Source organism: Tachysurus fulvidraco, chromosome 8, assembly GCF_022655615.1.
Source record: "Tachysurus fulvidraco isolate hzauxx_2018 chromosome 8, HZAU_PFXX_2.0, whole genome shotgun sequence".
NCBI lineage: Eukaryota > Metazoa > Chordata > Actinopteri > Siluriformes > Bagridae > Tachysurus > Tachysurus fulvidraco.
The window spans coordinates 2,875,782-2,895,499 of NC_062525.1; the positions used below are offsets into that span (position 1 = coordinate 2,875,782).

At 43.7% G+C, this 19,718-nt stretch overlaps 1 protein-coding gene across 10 annotated transcripts in view; it reads left to right on the plus strand.

Annotated features, from left to right (window-relative positions):
- The window catches only part of odad2 (outer dynein arm docking complex subunit 2), a 78,390-nt gene that overhangs the window by 25,445 nt on the left and 33,227 nt on the right, over positions 1–19,718 (plus strand). For 7 of the 10 annotated variants that reach the window (XM_047817405.1, XM_047817404.1, XM_047817402.1 and 4 more), the window contains 6 exons: positions 3,359–3,505; positions 3,589–3,798; positions 7,922–8,155; positions 8,386–8,496; positions 8,682–8,836; positions 15,992–16,234. In XM_047817405.1, coding sequence (XP_047673361.1) covers positions 3,359–3,505; positions 3,589–3,798; positions 7,922–8,155; positions 8,386–8,496; positions 8,682–8,836; positions 15,992–16,234 — 1,100 coding nt within the window. Of the gene's footprint in view, positions 1–289; positions 538–1,743; positions 1,880–3,358; positions 3,506–3,588; positions 3,799–7,921; positions 8,156–8,385; positions 8,497–8,681; positions 8,837–15,991; positions 16,235–19,718 lie in introns of those variants that run through there. The other 3 variants (XM_047817408.1, XM_047817409.1, XM_047817410.1) reach the window with 3 other exon arrangements.

A 19,718-nucleotide genomic window follows, 5' to 3' on the forward strand; every position in this document is an offset into this window, starting at 1 on the left:
TTGCGATTTTTAATGCAAGATTGAGGTATCCATAAATGGTTAAGCATTAAACTTTACAATAACTTTACTCTTGGTAGCATTATGGTCATGTCAGCCTTTATCCAGTCTTTTGTACATAAGGAATGTAACTGGACCTTTACAAACCCCTGTAATAGTCCTGCTCGAACCAGTTCCATCAGAAGTCACCTAATTAGTTGAATGGAGTGTTTAATCAGCTTGTGGGTAATTAAAGTGTCATGTGATCTCAGTATAAATACACCTGTGTTTATAATCTGTGGGTAAAGAGGGGATTAGTCAGAGGAGCAGCCGGGCTCTGAACAGTGAAGGGTTGAGCTTTAGAATAAAGTCTGTCTTTCTTTCACACGCACTCTTTCAGAAGTATTTAAGCTGCTGAGGGAACACCAACAGTTAAACTTATTTCTTGCTCTGTGTGTGTGTGTGTGTGTGTGTGTGTGTGTGTGTGTGTGTGTGTGTGTGTGTGTGTGTGTGTGACAGAGATGTTAGTAAAACCACATGGAAGCTGCTGTTTTAGATCAGGTTAATATCTTCTATTAAATGTGATACCTCTCTCTATTTCCCTGTCTCTGTCTGTCTCTCTTTTTCTCTCTCTCTTTGCATCTGTCTCTTTTTTTTACATGAGTCTATCTCTCACAGGAGAGATGGAAGCTGTACAATTGAGGATAAATAATACGAGTTCTTCTCTAAATCACCTTCCAGAGGTAGCTTTAATGGGAGTGCTGTTCCACCGTGAGCTCGCTTTATACGCCAAGAGCAGCTTTCTCTTGTTTCTTTTTCTTCTTTCGATTCTCTAACTCTGTCTCTCATGTTCCATTTTCTTTTTTCTCATTTTCCCTCACATGCTCTCAGTCTCCTATCACATTTATAGAATAAAGATAGACAGAATAGACTCATCAGTCTGATTAATCTCCATCTTTATACACACACCTATAGTATATGCTCTCTCTCTCTCTCTCTCTCTTTCTCCTTAGCTGAATTTATTTTAAAGACAGCGTTATTTGTTAGGATTTAGCATTTCTGGAGACAATTTTGAGACAATATGAGACTGTGTTAAGATGATTTGAGAAAATGTGAGACAGCATAAATGGTTTGAGACATAAAATGGTAAGATTTTATGACAATTTCTGACTTTTGAGATCATTTTAAGGCAGGTTTGAGACCACGTTGTGACAATTTCAGACTTGATTGTTGATTATTTTGAAAACATTTTGAAGTGATTTATCAAGCGATGTTAAGGTAATTTTGAATCTGTATGTTAAGGTTTTATTTGAATGCTATTTACAATAAAGAAAACAATAACACACACCGAATATAGGAATTGAACCAGGTCATTGCTGATGTTTTTGGTGGCTTAATGTTGAGTTTTATTTTTTGAGGGCAATATTAAGAATTTTTTAGATGATTTTGTGAAGATTTTGAGACCATGTTGTGATGTTTTTGAAAAAATCTGTGATGATTCTATGATTAACTTGTAGATGATTTGGAGAATGTTTGGAGTCGATGTTTTATGTGATCCTTAGACGATTTTGGAAAGAATATTAAGACAGTTGTAAGGACACCTGTAGTCAAATCAGCATCTGTCCATCCTTCAGTCCTTCAGATATCAAATATTGTATTTTACAGTCTTAACCCTCCTTCTCAATGTTTTTATTTCTCCTTATTTTTTCTGTCTTTCTCTGGAGGCCTCACAAGATAATAAAGTTGACACTCGACAGAAATTCTGATAAGACTGACTGCTCCTGGCTGATGTGTGTACTGAGAGCAGCTTCACACATCTGTGTGTGTTTTTCCTGATGAGAAGAGTAGTAAAACACACTGCACACGCTGCGACATAGTTTTAGGAAGACTGGCATGTTCACAGGTTTGTGTGTTTGTGTGTGTGTGTGTGTGTGAGAGAGAGAGAGAGAGAGAGAGAGAGAGAGAGAGAGAGAGAGATATGGTTTGTGGATCACATCTCTGGAACACGTGTGTGTTCCGGAGCACAGTAGTGTCCGAGTCTCACGTTAAAAAAGAACTTCAGATGTTTTTCTAGTTTTAAAGAATGTCCACAGCTCTTTGAGACCAAAGCAGGCAAAAACAAAAGCATATGATCCCTCGCTTTTTTCTCTCTTTTCTCCAAGCCGGCGGTATCGGCTGTAAACCGAGCACTGTTTTTACAAGTTTGCGATGCTAACCCGCCAAACGCTTTGAAGAAGCAGAGAACGGCACAGCGGATTCACTGCTGCTACTGGTTCACATTTAGTCCAGGATCATTATATGGGCAACACATGTGGCCTGTCTGTCTGTCTGTCTGTCTGTCTCACATACTATCTCTCTCTTTCTCTCTCTCTAATTATCTGCCTTTCTTTCTCTTTCTTTCTCTGTCCATCTCTCTCTCTCTCTGTTTTTGCCCTCTCCTCTACTTACATGTCAGTGAGCCCATCTCAGCTCCTCTCACCTTACTAACAAGGTCCACTCATAGCTTATCTTTAAACACCATCTGTACCATCACATGTACCATTATCTCATTTCAGCAAGGGCTGTTTGTCTTTCTTTCTTTCTTTCTTTCTTTCTTTCTTTCTTTCTTTCTTTCTTTCTTTCTTTCTTTCTTTCTTTCTTTCTTTCTTTTGCTTGTGTGTGTCTACATGGCATACTCATTCAGTCTGGGATGTAGTTGATTTGTCTCCTGTGCATTTTCCATGCTCTGATTTTTCTGACCATCATTAGTGGATTGAGTGAGAGAGAGGGTGAGAGGGTGAGAGAGAGTGAGGGTGAGAGTGAGAACGAGAAATGGAGTGTGTGTGTGAGAGAGAGAGAGAGAGAGAGAGAGAGAGAGAGAGAGAGAGAGAGAGAGAGAGAGAGAGAGAGAGAGAGAGAGAGAGAGAGAGAGAGAGCAGTGATTGTTGGCTCAGCAGTAAATTTGCAGAGAGGACTCAGAGTAAAATTTCAAAGCTGAACTAATCCTGCTGATACTCCAGGAGCTCAGTACACACCTGTGATGGACCTTCGGTATCCAGCTCCAGCCTGACTGAGAGCTGCTTGTGTGAATTGTGCAGATGTTCCAGTTCATCCAGTTCCACATCTGTCTGCTTCACCACACAACTGGTTAAAGCGATAGTCAAAAACATGCTGAAATCATACGCCCAAGAAAAAAACACGATGTTTTATGATTTTCAGTCAACACATTATCATGACACACACACACACACACACACACACACACACACACACACACACCATTGTATCTTTCTGAGAATATGTTACTAAGAATATGTCAGCTCTGTTTTATTCGTATTCGTGTGTGTGTGTGTGTGTGTGTGTGTGTGTGTGTGTGTGTGTGTGTGTACGCGTGTGTGTACAGGGAGGTAATCAGACAGCTACAGTGATCGCTCTGTGCTCAATGCGAGACTGTAATTTGGCCCAGGAGGCGTGTCAGCTGGCCATCAGAGACGTGGGAGGGCTCGAGGTCCTTATTAACCTGCTGAACACTGACGAGCTGAAGTGTAAAGTGAGCTGCTACAGGAAACAGTACAGAGTTTTCAGTTTTAATGATGACTTGTTACGCTCAGTGTGATCTTTCTGATACCTCAGATCGGTTCTCTGAAGATCCTGAAGGAAATCAGTCGCAGCTCTCAGATCAGACGGGCCATCGCAGATTTAGGGGGACTGCAGACCATGGTGTCCATCCTGGACTCTCCTGATAAAGAGCTGAAGTGCCTGGCAGCCGAGACCATCGCCAACGTGGCCAAGTTCAGGCGAGCACGCAGGACCGTGCGGCAGTACAGAGGCATCCAGAGACTTGTGAGTCAGAGCGGTTGTGGGTGTTGTAACCCAGTAGGGCTGAAGTGACGGGTACACAAATAAACATTTCTCCAACACACACACAATGACATCCACAATACAGTGGTATAGGCTTCACCCACCTGTTTCTGCACACACTCACACACTGAGCACTCCCACTACATCAAAGCTCAGGCTCTTCAGGTAAAAACAGATCAGATGTCGGGCTGCCCCTCGGCTCGGCACGCGTGTTTATTGACAGAGTGACGCTCGCTGTGATTACAAGTTCACGGCCCGCACTAATCTGTATATTTACACGGGTCCAGACTCGGACGTAGCCTGCATTTCCATCACACACCGGCTCGCTCTGAAGGATCAGACCACCTCGGAAGTGCACATGTGTAATTCCGTATTAGCATCTTGCCCGAGTTACATCACCGCAAAATACTGTAATGTCTAAAATGGCTGAGTTTACCGGGACTGAAAATCCATTTCTGTCACAGGACTGTTCATGCAAATGTAACCTTACACTGTGACACTGTTACTCAAGGTTATAATCCTCTCTACATAGGGTGTAATATGTTCATCAGTATAGAGCTGAGCGGTAGGATTATCACAATGTACACTGGTAAAAACAAAAAAACACCAGAATAGTCTTCCTTCAAAAGAAATGTCAGTCTCAACAAATCAGCATGTGACTCTAGAAGGTTGGACAGGTGTCTAATACCCCTTTTTCACCAAAAAGAACCGGGTGCTGGTTCAGAGCTAGCGCTAGTGCTGGTTCAAAGTTGGTTCCACTTGCGAACCTTCTAAGAACCGGTTTGCCTTTCCATCGGTTAGAGAGCGTCACAGAGCCGAGTGTGACGTCACTGTATACGTGTCACGTTACACAGCGACATTAGCGCAGCAGCGACAAACACAAACACAACATCAACAATGGCGGATGTTGCTTTACTATTAATGCTCATGGCTTTGTGAACCTACATCGGCATCCAAACACGGCGAATCCGACGTGTACGTGCAGCTCCGTGTAAACTGTATAAACGGAGGTTGTAATCGAGAAAATACATAACGTTATTTTATCATTAACACAGAAAAAACGTTAGCTTTAGCATGTAGCTACCTACTATCATGTGTGCTGATAATTGATATATATTCATATCGCGGTAAAAGTAAAAGTGTATTAAACATTAATATACTTAAGGTACATTATCAAAGGCGCTAAAAGTATCCCCGTCCCCTGCCCCGCCCACAGCCCCTGACACAATCGGTTCTTAAGTCTAGACCAGCAACGTTTTGGTGCTACTTAAGGACGACTTTTCCTGGTTCAGAGCCGGTGCTTTGGGTGTCGATAAAGAAAGAACTGATTTTAAATTAGGCTCCGAACCTGCACTCAAACTGCCTCGCTGGAAAAGGGGCACAGACTCTCCGGTGTTAATGCTGGGTCTGAATGACCTCCATGTTTGTCTTTTGCTAGCAACAAGTTAACCAGCTAAAAGGGATGAGTGTTAAGTTGAGCTGTAGAGTCAGTGTTCCATTTAACAAACGATCCTGTCTGTATGTACAGGAAGTGCTGCGGCCATGCTGAATCGCTCAACTCAGGGTCAAGGAGATCGTCCTGAATCCAGTGTCTGAGTAGAATTCCTCACACAAATAAGTGTCTCCATTGGTTTAAATGTACATACCAAGTTACAAATTTTAGTCAAATTCACTATAGCTTTTCACCCTGAAGCTCCGCCCCCTACACCTCCTCTCACGCTTATTCGGCCTGAGGCTTCTGATGTATTTCCCAGATATGTATTAGCTAGCAACGATCTCTGAGAAACGAGTGGAATTATGTCATTGCAGTTATACAGAGAATTTTCCTACTAAGTGAGGAAAAGTTATCATTTAATTTACCAGCTACGGTCTTGGTCGACTAGCACGATAGGCTGTTTTGTCCACTTCACCCACACAGCGTATATACCCTAACCTATGTAGGTCACTGCTCTACACAGGGACCTCACAGGGCAGACATTCCATCTTTTTTAAATTATACTTGCTTTCTCCATGCCTGTGTTCTGGCTAGCAGATTTTTCAGGAAAACACTGGCTATTATAAACTATAAACCACAAACCAGAAAGCAGTATGTGAATAATCAGTGCAGCCCCAAGCCCACTGTCCACTTCAGCTTCCACTTAACCCCTTCATCCCTTCCTTAAGCACTTCATCTCTCTATCTTATCACTGCTTACTGCTAATTTTTACCCCAACATGAAACACAAGTGGATATGATTTGGCAATCGTGTCCTCCTCAGAGGAGAAACTGTGGGAACCCAAATCCAGATTTACATAGAATTTTGTCTTCCAAGTACGTAAATTGAATCCTGGCTAACTTCTTATTGGCATACAAGTGTTTTAAAGCTCTGCCAGTGGTGGCCAGAATAGTAAGCTTTTCCTGTGTAATCTCGTTAGAGCAAAAAGTACACATAATGCACCACAGTCATGCTGGTTCTTTTCCCCTTTGTTGCTACGCCCCATCGCCACTAATGTCCGGCATTTCAGCAGTTTCCCCAGAGTTCAGGTTTAACTCCGAGTCCTTACCTCTGGAGTCCCAGTGCATTCCTGTGGCTTAAAACAGTGGTCCCCAACCCCCGGGCCGCGGACTGGTACCGGTCCGTGGACCAAATGGTACCGGGCCGCCCAAGGAACATTAAATTATTTCCATTTTATTTACTGTGGTGTATTTCTCTCGGGTTTGTGCGACTTTCCATGGACGAGAGGTTAACCGGGAGCTGAGAGACGTCACCTAAAGCCGCACCGATACCACGCATGTGCAAAATATCATGATATCGGGCCGGGTTTAGGTGACGTCTGGAGCTGAGCGGCTGCGAGCGGCAGTGGTGTTGTAGCTTTGGTGGAGAGAGAAGGTGTGTATCGCTCTTCTCTCTGTTCACCGGTACTTTGTCATGTTTAACAGTGCTTGGTGTACGTGTATATTGTGTTTGCTCAAATTTAACCCACAAATTAGCAAAAATGAGCACGAAACAGACGTCGTTAGAAAGTTAGAAACTCTGCCGGTGTTCTGGATTAAAGTCATGGCGGAATACCCTGAGATTGTCACCACAGCACTTACATCCCTATCGCCATGTCCGACATGCTATCTGTGTGAAGCGGGGATTTCTGCAGTGACGGCAACCGAAACAAAACAACGTAATAAACTGGACATAAGCGACACACTTGGGGTGTCATTGTCTCCTATTACCCCAAATGGAACCGTCTTGTTGTAAAGAAACAAGCTCAGGGTTGTCATTGATTTAGCGTTGTAGTGAGTTAAAAAAGGCATGTTTAAATACAATTAAATGTTCATTATTCATTTTAATTTAATTGTATAGCCGCCACCCACCACCCCCAGCGGGCCGCAGTAAAATGATCAAACATTGACCGGTCCACGGCGAAAAAAAGGTTGTGGACCACTGGCTTAAAAGATACCTGTGGAAGAGGATATAGAGTGTTTAGCTAATCTCAACATTTTAAGATGTCTTGATGTATTATTCAAAGTGATTATCTACATTTTATAGGGAAAGAAAATTTCTATTGTTTGAATAAGAAGTCATTAAAATACATTCGTAGGACTTTGAAGGCTTTGGATTGGCCTACTGGCTTTCATGTGAGTCAATATGCAAATAGGCTTCAGCTTTAAAACCTGAATCTTAGACTTCTGAATCCATTAAAGAGTTATAAGAGTCATAAGAGTCAATAAAGTTTGAAGTCCAATCAAAATGAATAATCTATGATGTCTGAGTCAAATTGTGGGCCAAAAGCTTTTGCTGTCTTACTGGAGTCCTGAGGCAAGGAATTTGAGGACTGAGTCGAGTTACAAGTCACAGTTTTATAAATTCAGAACTTAGAAAAAAACCCATGCCTTATAAACTAATTTTTTTCTGCCTACAGGCTTCATTTATCTTGTACTTTAAACCTCACAAAGAGCGTTATATTTTCTCTGTGAGAAACCAACATCAGACACTTTATTTTTAACTTGCTCCTGATGTGCAGCTTCATTGTTGGGTTCATGGGAAAGTGTTTAATGTCCTTTAGGATTTTGGTGCAGGTATAAAATGCAGTGTTAAGGGTTTGTGAAGTCTGACTGCGAGTGTCTGTGTCAGGTTGAGCTGCTGGACTGCGTCCCTAACTCGACGACTCTAAGCGCGGAGCAGGAGAAGGACGTGGAGGTGGCCCGCTGCGGTGCTCTGGCTCTGTGGAGCTGCAGTAAGAGCACCAGGAACAAGGAGGCCATCCGTAAAGCTGGGGGGATCCCTATGCTCGCCCGCCTGCTCAAATCCCCACAGAAGAACATGCTCATCCCTGTGGTCGGCACGCTGCAGGAGTGCGCCTCTGAGGTCTGATCTAATTCTCGCTGCGGCTCTCAGACACAACCTAAACTCAGTACTAAGCACTGTTATTAAAAATCTGCATTATAAGACTGATAGAACCATGTCATTAACCATGTCATTAACCATGTCATTAACCATGTCATTAACCATGTCATTAACCAAAAGCCATAACGCTAGTTGAAGTTGCAGTTAAAGTTAGCTGAAGGACGTTCTCTTTTTTTTTTTTTCTTTGGCAGAGGAGCTACAGGATTGCAATACAGAGCGAAGGAATGATCGAGGATTTGGTGAAGAACCTTTGTTGCGACAACCAGGAGCTCCAGATGCACTGCGCAAGTGCCATCTTCAAGGTGATCTTCAAGCCGTCGAGCAGCGTGAATAAGCATCGAGTCTCGGCTCAAGTGCTTTTACAGCTGCACAAGGCCTCATTCTCACTCCTCTGAAATGGAAAGGGTCGGAAATAAATAGCAGACACGTGCATCACATCATCTTCGTGGTTGATTTGCAGTGTGTGTGTGTGTGTGTGTGTGTTTAGTGTGCGGAGGATAAGCAGACACGGGACCTCGTGCGGCAGTATAACGGCCTGCAGTCGCTGGTCACTTTACTGAAACAAGCTGACAACAAGCAACTGCTCGCTGCCACCACCGGGGCCATCTGGAAATGTTCCATCAGCATGGAGAACGTCGCCAAGTACGCCTGTCCTTTTACCGTTTCTCATCCATAGATAGATCTAGATATTCAATAACACCTGTTTAAATGATGGGACGTGGCGATCTGTCTACATGCCACTGAATCACCGACACATAGAGCTTGTAACAAGATAAAGAAAGAACTTGTTTCTGTACCTCCTTCTTCTTCTGACCTTCACTTTATCCAACTCTAATCATTTACATAACGTCCACCTGAAATGTCCACAAAGCTCATCAAAACACACGCTCCGAACAAACGAATCAGAACAAATCCATCTGACGGAACAGAAGTGAACCAACGAATCGTTTAAAGATCGATGACTCGTTTATTGTCCTCACTGAAACTTCGCTCGGTGTAGAGATGAAGATGAGGCTCGTGTTTAAACTCCTCGAGTGAGTTCTCAAAGTGGGGTTCAAGGACCTGAACATCCAGGAGGTCTGTTATTTATTTATTATTTATTTAGCGATTATATCGAGTTATTTCGGTAATTAGATACATTTCAATTGATGGAAATCACAGTCCATATTATCAAAGCTATTATATTCAGGGGACCAAGCACTAAAGTAAACCCTAGTGGAGGAAGGTGAGGTTCAGCAGTTCAGCAAATTTCTAATCGACCTCAACATCAGTTTTTTGTCAAAGGTTTTTGATGAGTTTATGATCAGGAGCGTGACCGGTACTCAGTGAAGTTTACGAATACGCGAGACACACGAGAGCAGCAGACGATTTATTATCGGCGGGGTTTCCTCGCCGTACGGAGTGTGTGTTATTGACGTGTGTGCGCTCTGTAATCGACTGCAGATCGGCCGGTCACGTCTGCGCTCATGCCGTGAGAACGAGTCGGACCCGGAGGACGTGCAATCACTCGTGTCATGTCTTTACTCGGCGTCTCTTTCGCTCACTTTTTCCACCACTCAGAACTGCCCTGCCTCGCCTCATCCCGTCTCCCCGCCGAGGACATCCAGAAGTCATTATTCCAACCAACTGCAAACATTTTTCTGCACTCTGATCTTTCATGACGACCGTTTGCCAGAGGAATTGTGTTTACTCTTTGCACACCCACGTCATTAACGAGCGGGCCGGTTAACGAGTCAGTCGAGAGAATCAGCCCTTTAGTCGTGTGCGAGCTAATGACCTTTTAAATCGTTTGTCACAAACCGTACGAGGTTGCGGAGGACCGACCTCCATTCCGTTCCATTTCCCTCATCAAGCACGATGACGATCCTGGAGGCTTTCCTGCTCTAATTTTTCTGGCACAGGACGTTTTTCGAAGTCATTTTTTCCTCTCATGAATTAACAAAAAAAATAAAAAATCTTGGAAGCCCGACCTGGCAAGTGTTTTCCGTCACAAAGGTCCTCTCATATAAAAATGATTTAGCAGTATTTATTTTGTCATGTGGTACGCATGTAGTATACAGGGTTCAAATATGCTTCGTTTTATTCCACCATTACCTGTCTATAAATTACAGAGTTTTATTTTTACAAGGCGGAGGCCAAGCATCTGATAAAGCAGCCTCACATTTTTAGTTTATGATAAGAGTGTTTTTGGATTTTTATGGCGTTTTGATAGATTTGGATCTGTGGACGTTTCTACTGTCTGGCTGCATCCCAGACAGAAAATGGAGTTGTTTTGGGAGGAGGAATGTAGAGGGAGGCTCGTGTCTGCAGTGGCCCAGTAGCAGTGCGACTGTTCTCCATCTCTCTCTCTCTCTCTCTCTCTCTCTCTCTCTCTCTCTCTCTCTCTCTCTCTCTCTCTCTTTCTCTCTCTTTCTCTCTCCATCTCATAACTCAAATCTAACAGAACCTTATCGTGCATTCATATCACATTAAGCTCTTTCCATGCCATCATCAATTCACTTAATGTCACGTTAACAGAAACACTCTCAGGTTTCTCTGCCGCGGTTTGAAACACACGTTTCTGCATTTTTCCTCGGTGAATAATTTACATAAACACATGTTTTTTACTAACTAGCTGCTAAGCTCAATTCTAGATCAAATGCACGGTTCGATTACGGCGAATCGCCTCTCAGGATCCGACGCCAGGCGTGGTTTTTTTTGGAGGTCGGAGGAAAGCGGATAACGGCGAGGAACCTCATTATTTAAACGAGGAGAACGTAGGGTTAGTGTTAGGGTCGTGTCATGTCCCTCTCCGACGTGTCTTTTCTTCTCTCTCGATGTTAATACAATCCAACAGCTCGTTAGGTTCACAATAAGCCTGAAAGCATAAACTCCTCTGTCCTGATGATGTCATAGAGTTGCAGCTTTACCTGTGTAAGGAGAAATCTATTTTATTTAACGTTAATGGAAGCATTTTATTTTATCATGCGAAGCGTTTGCTCTTTACTATAGAGACGATAATGCATCAGAACAACTTTCTGACTCATCAGGATCCAGAACTCATCAGCACCATGATGTAATCCTGTGATGTAAATATCCGCTAACGCTAGTAAAATATAGCAAAACTACGCATGTAGATTCGCCTGAAAATACCTGTGCTAATTTAGCTGCCACGGAATATTTTATAATACTAATTACGGAATAAAACGTAATGGGAATAATTCTAACTATTTTACCCACAAAGGGTATTTTGTGGTTATTTATAGCCAGACTGCCACCTCTAAAAGATTGTCTAATACATTTCAAGCCTTTGGCTCTCACCTCATGTCCTGAATCACTTCCCAACCTCTATTAGCATGAAAGGCAGCAGTGAGAGAAAGCCCGAGCGCCAGAGGAACAGCACGACCGAGGCCGGGCACCATGTCGTGGCGAGGCCAGAGAACCAGTCACGGCCAAAAGCACCTAATGGCTCAGAGCTCTGTTAGCACAGCATGCCAGCAATAATAATAAAAGTCATTATAATAATGAGACTAATAATCGCATGCTAGCTGCAACTGATGGTGCTGCTTCAAAAATACCTCCAATTAGTGACCAATTTTAACAAAGATTACGGCCCGGTTATGATAAAGTGGAATGCAGCGAAGGAAATGCTCCGCAGCACGCGCTCTTGGATGGCTCGCACGCTTGGGTGTGAACGATGGTGAATTTCATACCCGAGAGGAAAGCAGCGTGCCGCCGGACCGACCGCTTTAATATCGGGGTGATCCGTTTATATAAACGTCAAGGTGGCACACTGCATTCGTAATAAAACGACACAACCGTTTTTGTCACACACTTAAACAGAGCTTTGACTGCTCTGTCTGGGTTCGAGAGCACCGCAGTGCCCACTTCAACATCAATCACAGCCCGAGTGGCATTCCGTGACAAAAATCGGTCTGGAACGCTCCTTACACTTTACTGCAGCTGTAATTTAAAGGAACTTTTTTCCCCTCTTCTAGTTTTTTCTTGTTCAAGTACATGAGCAGGTCAGACAGACAGCTCGGGTTGCCAGAAGCAGACAGCATGTCTTTGTTTGAGTGATGGTGATTTGAGAATGAGGACAGAGCGTGGACGAGGGAGGAGGTGTTTGGGGAAGCAGGAGAATGGTGGTGTGGCGTCAGTTTCGGGGAAAGGACTGGCTGAGACTTAAAAAGTACAAAAAGTGTTTGACATTCAACCGAATAACGATGCGTCCGAATAAGACGAGACCCGTTTAACAGAACAGAATTGTTTTTAGAACTCTGAGAGCAAAGATACACTGTAGTGTTTTTTACATGTGAACCATTTGTGATAATAAACTCGTGTTTACAGGATGGTGTGTTTCTGTAGTCTGAGGTTTCACACTGCTCCCTGGAGTTAACACTGAATCGTGGCTCTTCACAATCTGATGTTTCTCTACACTCTACATCCCTAAACCCTGCTGCAACCTTCTTCTTATTTACATATTCACGTATCTACATCCTGATGGGATAAATCCGCCGCGTGACCTCTTTAAATAACGGCTCGTCTCACGCTTTCACGTCGCTGAGGAAAAAAGTTCGGCTCTGTGCTTCATCACCCGAGCAGCTTCTGTTATCTTTCACAGCTTTCTCATCTTTTTTTGCTCTTTTTTAACTTTTAACGGTGCATCGTTTCACAACGTGATGTGGAGTTAACACCAAAAGAGCTTCATTACCCCAGAGGTCATGAAAATGTAGGGTTAAAGGCAGGGTTTAGATGATCATCTGGCATGTGTTTATGTCTTGATGTCCAAAACGAAGGATATGAAAAGCCTAAACTTCCAGCGATGCTCACGATCAGTTTTTTTGTCCTCAAACATGGAATATTCATAAAACCAGGTCAAAGCTCGGCAGACGCTCGGAAAAAGAAAAAAAAAACAACCGAACAAGACTTCAGAACAAGACACGGAGTGAGTTAAATACACAAACTAACCGAGAACTGATCTAAAGCAGGTGCACACGATTACAACACAATAGAAATAGAAAACAAAGACATGACCAGGGGCAGAGACAAGACGCTAATCATAATAAAAGTGCAGCAAACATAAAACGCTGAAACGGCAAAGCGGAGCCGCAGAAGGCGCTGAGAGACGAGTAATCAGCAAGAGGCAAGAGTCAAAACAGACAAACATGATGACTAGGGAAACAAATCAATATCAGCGTGACACAAAACAAAGCAGGAACAGAATAACCAACAGCTGGTACGTGTTCACTACAGGAGTGACAACAGTGTCCAGTTTAACTGCTAACATGCAGTTGTACAGGAAGTTTCTACTCTCATGTAACCTCTCTTCTAATAGTAGCCTGCCTTTCATGCCGGTAGTTTCGTTTGAACAGAGCATCAGTGGTGTAAGCAGGTGGTCCCCAACCTTTTTTTCTCCGCGGATCGGTCAATGTTTGATAATTTTACCGCAGCTCGCTGGCCGTGGGCAGCAGACGTGGGCCAATGAGAACCCTGAGCTTGTTTCTTTACAACGAGACGGTTCCATCTGGGGTAATAGGAGACAATGACACCCGAAGTGTGTCGCTTATGTCCAGTTTATTCCGTTGTTTTGTTTCGGTTGCCATCACTGCAGAAATCCCCGCTTCACACAGATAGCATGTCGGACATGACGATAGGGATGTAAGTGCTGTGGTGACAATCTCAGGGTGTTCCGCCATGACTTTAATCCAGAACACCGGCAGAGTTTCTAACTTTCTAATGACGTCTGTTTCGTGCTCGTTTTTGCTAATTTGTGGGTTAAATTTGAGCAAACACAATATACACGTACACCAAGCACTGTGACATGGCAAAGTACCGGTGAACAGAGAGAAGAGCGATACACACCTTCTCTCTCCACCAAAGCTACAACACCACTGCCGCTCGCAGCCGCTCAGCTCCAGACGTCACCTAAACCCGGCCCGATATCATGATATTTTGCACATGCGCGATATCGGTGCGGCTTTAGGTGACGTCTCTCAGCTCCCGGTTAACCTCTCGTCCATGGAAAGTTGCACAAACCCGAGAGAAATACACCACAGTAAATAAAATGGGAATAATTTAATGTTTCTTGGGCGGCCCGGGACCATTTGGTCCACGGACCGGTACTGGTCCGCGGCCCGGGGGTTGGGGACCACTGGTGTAAGCTATAGTGTGGACCAAGAAGCAGAGCGGCGTACCAAACCTGAGGTTACCTGTCGGAGGTAGTGTGAGTTCACTCACCCTGAAACCGTGCAGCGATTCCCGTATACGTCAACGCAGCTCGTAGAGCTGAAGTTCAGGAGGTAAAATAACCTGCGTGCACGTTTTAGCTGATGATAACATCAATAGTTTCCACAGCACAAAAAAAAACCCCAAGAAAAAAGTCAATACGGTTGTGATTAAAGATATAAGTCAAAAGCAATTGGACCAGGACTCGAGTCTGAGCCCAGATTGACGTGACGTGTGGAGGTGACACTCAGATACAGTAACCTCAGCAAACGTGCTGCGTGCAAAAGCCGCCGAGAAGATCGTAAAGCGCTAGAACTCACTTCTCTCTATGTCCTGATTTACGGTGCTCCGTTCCTGCCCGAATCAACAAACACCTGCCATGTTGATTTGTTTGCTAGAAAAATATTGTTGCTAAAGCAGTCATCATCTAAATCTCTCTAACACAATTCATCATTAAGTCTATTAGACAGAAAGTCCACTGTAAAGCACTTAACGCCTTCGACAAGATTAAATAAGGCGACTGCTTGCTATTCATCCCGCTGTTCGTAGCTACAGCTCATAAACACTGGTCCGTATTGAGTTAATGTTGGTTTTACTACGAATAGACACATTCAACACCATTTATCAAGCACTAATCCACACATACAGTCTTACTCTACAGCTCAGAACATGTCTGTGTTACAGAGTTTGATTATTCTCGAGTCAAGTTTTTTTAGCGGATCCAGTTTGGCCACTCATCCTCTTCATTACTGTGTTACTTGCATGAGAAGGTTCGTTGGATGGCGACCAAAACCATGTGACCTTGGAGACACACTCCGATCTCCTTCAGGGCGACGATGCCAGAAACCGTAACCGTGAATAAAAAGACTCATATAACTTAATCGTACATCAGAGGTTTGTCAAGGCTCTCTGCGACCACAACATACCCGTTTTAAATGTTTACTGTAGTTCGCCACTGTACAGATCTTGGCAAACGGAGACAAAGTTTAGTCCTGCTTCAAGCCGCAGAAAAGGACGGTCATCGGGAGAAAGTGCGTGTAGCGAGAAGCGTGGGAAACGACGCTGTGCAGCGCCGCAGTCACCTGATTTATTTCAATTGAACCATCGTACTATCACGTACATACAAAACGCTTACAAAGTTTTACACAATTAGCGAAACGATTTTGCCGATTTTGTTCGCGTTTTATTATTCAGAGCTGTTTTGACTCCTGTGTCATCTGTGTACTTGTGTATATATATACGAAAAACAACATAGCAGCTAAGCTAAATCCGTAAAGCTGCAGGCCAACGCTTCGTCGTTGAGTGCACAAAACTGACAAACTGTTTTTTAGGATTGGTTATAAATTTAGTAGCAAGGAATTAAACATGCTGTTAAAAAAATACACAACAAGGTATTGTGGTATGCAAAGTTGTCCCAAAGTGCGCTACTCCTTATACGGTCCAAGTCGTTTATTTGTTGATTTTTTAAAACTTTCAGAAGCACTTAAAAACTCACCCATAGCCTAGAAGGTGAGTAAAGCATCGAATAAAATCATTTGGAAAGTCTATATTCATTATACAGTGTCTCTTCCCTCTTGCTATGTCTTACAGGTTTGAGGAGTATAAGACATTGCAGATGCTGGTGGCTTTACTGTCAGATCAACCTGAAGAAGTGTTGGTCAACGTGGTGGGAGCTCTGGCAGAGTGCGCCCAAAGACCCATAAACCGTACCACCATCCGAAAGTGCGGTGGCATCCCTCCACTGGTCAGCCTACTCACGGGAACCAACCAGGCCCTGCTAGTCAATGTCACCAGGGCTGTAGGAGCCTGCGCCTCGGAGCCACAGAGCATGGAGTAAGTCTTCACAGGGGTCCGGGTTCACATTCCATCACAACTCTTCTGTATTATGGCGTATGTTCCTCGAGTCTTGATCAAGTCTTGATCATGTTCAGGGGCCCGTGTGTGTGGTTTTGGGAATTTCACTTTGTTCCTTTCGGGAATATTGGGAGTAAACGTGATTGTTCCAAGCACACAATGTTCCAAGTTGAAAAATATCACTTTGGACCAAAATGGACACAGTCATAATTTGGCTCACCGTTTATCATGTCTTTTCAGCTTGGTGAGAAAGGAAAGGGTAGAGGAGCTTTCTACTTCTTTAACACGACCTCTCCCGTGATACACAATATCAGATGGTTTACTAACCACAGCCCAGAATAGATTTAAGACTTAACGTCAAGCGTTTTCTGACAGTAGCATACAGGCTTACATCGCTGGCAGCAGCGACGGTTCAACCAGCCAACTTTAAAATGGTTCCTCTGCCCTTGGCTTGGTTAGGGTTTAAAGGAAACCACAATGTTGCTCTGGCTGAAATATGCTGTTGCCACCAATTTGGTACTGCAAGCCAAGTTCCGCTCTTTCTTGGATCTAAAATGGTCTTTGAACAATGCTTCAGCGGCATATTGTGCGGAATATCTCCATCTCAGCTCTTTAAGGATGCCTGTAAACATCCCTTTTATTGTTTGCTTGGTTTGGGTTATACAGTAGTAAGACACAATATTGTTCTTCTCGTGTTCACCACAGCGGTGATGGATCCTGAGGGTCACCAGAGGCCCGGACCAGCCTGATGTCTGTGTCCCATCCAAGACCTGACAGGTCTAGTGTGGAAACCCTTATGGCTCAGTGCTTTAATGACAGAGCACAGGGATTTCTGTTTATGGTACCTGCTGATCTCCTCATATTTGTGGCCAGGGCGGAGGCCTTGATTGTTTCACTGCGGTCATTTTGTGTAAGCTACAGCACGAAGTTGGCACAAGCGGTTAGACTCAGCCACACGAAACTGGAACAGAGAGCAGGACATGCACCGAGAATACCTTTGGTCCTCCATGTGCAGATCACATCCCTCGAATTAAGTTGAGCTTGATGAGGATCAATTAAGAACAGCCAGTTTAAAAAAGGAACCGAAGGATGCTCGAGACATGACTCATGGAAATTCATTCTGTTCTTGTTGTGCTAATTTTTTGTTGATTTTGTTAATGGTAAGGAAGTGATTTCCTCGAAGAGGTTGCAGGTGCTCCACAAGGGTGTAGCCTCATGCTTCTAGCTTTAAGAAGCGTTGTGATCTTGCCATCTGCGGTCACGGCACCATGTTTTTTTTTTTCTTTTTAAACTTCATTATTTGTGTTGACAATAAACTACCGTTAGTTCTCAGACAACATTTTGGTAGCTTTCCACTAAACAAATTAATCAAATAAGGTAGGAATTTGTTTACTTTGTTTGCTTCAGTAAATCGGTTAGCATCAAAATTTAGAAGTACTCTGCAAGCGGCGATGAACAAACGAAGCTAAGTGCTTTACCCTGCTCAGGGATGAATAAAATCCAGAGCCAATCCCAGGATAAGCGGATGCGTGGTGGGAATACACACGCCGGACTACACACCAGCATGTTTCAGGAGGTGGGAGGAAATCAGAGAACCATCTTTGGGAGAACAACAGATGGTAACCTAAGCTAAATTTTGACCTGGAGAACATGTCTGATAGCTAATTTCATTAAAGAAACACCACAGTCCATCATTTTGAATACTCAACATACTTCCTGTTTATTCTCGGAGAATCTCAGTGCTTGATTGTCAGTACTTTTCCACCTCTGTGTTTTTTTGTTTTTTTTTTCGTATTTGGCAGCACGTCGGCAGACGTAAGGTGTCACTAAAGGCTGAACTTGTATCACTAAGGTCAAAGATGACCAACAACAAAGGTCTGGCAGAACTTTTCAGAGCACAAGAATGGCTACGATTCTTATGTACAAACCACCAACAGGAGCATGGTGCAAATGATGAAACCTAAATAAAGCATGGTAATGGATGCATGAAATATGCTTATTACCTCACGTCAGTTTGAAGACTTGAGGTAATGCTGCTGTCAGAAATTAATTTTTCCGACAGCAGCTAATGTTTAAACTGCTATACAAATTAAATCGTATTGGAATTTTTGTGGGGGGCACGGTGGCTTAGCACGTTCGCCTCACACCTCCAGGGTTGGGGGTTCGATTCCCGCCTCCGCCTTGTGTGTGTGGAGTTTGCATGTTCTCCCCGTGCCTCGGGGGTTTCCTCCGGGTACTCCGGTTTCCTCCCCCGGTCCAAAGACATGCATGGTAGGTTAATTGGCATCTCTGGAGTGTGCGAGTGTGTGAATGAATGAGAGTGTGTGTGTGTCCTGTGATGGGTTGGCACTCCGTCCGCCCAGGGTGTATCCTGCCTCGATGCCCGATGACGTCGATAGGCACAGGCTCCCCGTGACCCGAGAAGTTCGGATAAGCGGCAGTGAGTGAGTGAGTGAAATTTTTGTGTAGTCAAATCCGAGTCTTGGTAATAATTTGTACATTTACATCATTTAGCAGACGCCCTTTTCCAGAGCAACTTACATTTTTATACAGCTAAGCAATTGAGGGTTAAGGGCCTTGCTCAGGGGCCCAGCAGTGGCAGCTTGGTGGACGTAGGAATCGAACTCACAACCTTCCGATTGGTAGCCCAACACCTTAACCACTAGGCTACCACATCCCCTTCGTAGCCATGGCGGAATCGGTTTGTTTGCACATCATAACAGATAGATGACGTTTAACATCGTAACACAAAAGAACAGTCGGAGCGAATAACAAACAAGTCTGTCATGTTTAACAGAGCTCGATTGCCATGTGATTGGGAATTTCTCTAGTAGCACAGCACATGACCCAATGTGTTCCACTGTGTTTTGCACCATCTGAATCTTATTACATTTACAAGACTATTATAGACTCCAGTCCTATTCCTAATTAAGGGCTGGACACAAATACAGAGCTTTATGTTTGAGCCGTCTCAGTTAGGCAAGCGTAACCAGAGATTGTCTAAAAGAATAATATGTTTATGGACGTATGCGACCGCAGTGGTGTAGTAAAAATCCACAGGGCTTGTTTTTGAAGGAATAAGGTCACTCTCTGCATTTGTGTGAGAGCAACAAGAAGTGCTGGGCTCCAAAAAAAAAAAGCATCACCTCCTAAGCAACATGTTCCAGTCATGTATATTTAGGATCGGCTCTTTATTTTGTACATTTACACTTAGTTGTGGACAGAAAGCCTTTATTTGCCTCCCACACACATTTTTCCTTTTTGTCTTGTGGCGTATTTTGAGAGTGCTATGCTGCAGTTTGTTAAGTAATTAGAATAGCTGCTATATGATCGTTTCCTTTCACAGACCAGCATGGTCACGTCTGTGTAGGACATTAAGCGAAGTCTGTCCTCACACACACACACACACTTACACACACAGTCTTATTGTCCACACCAACATAGTAGACATGTGTTAGTGTTC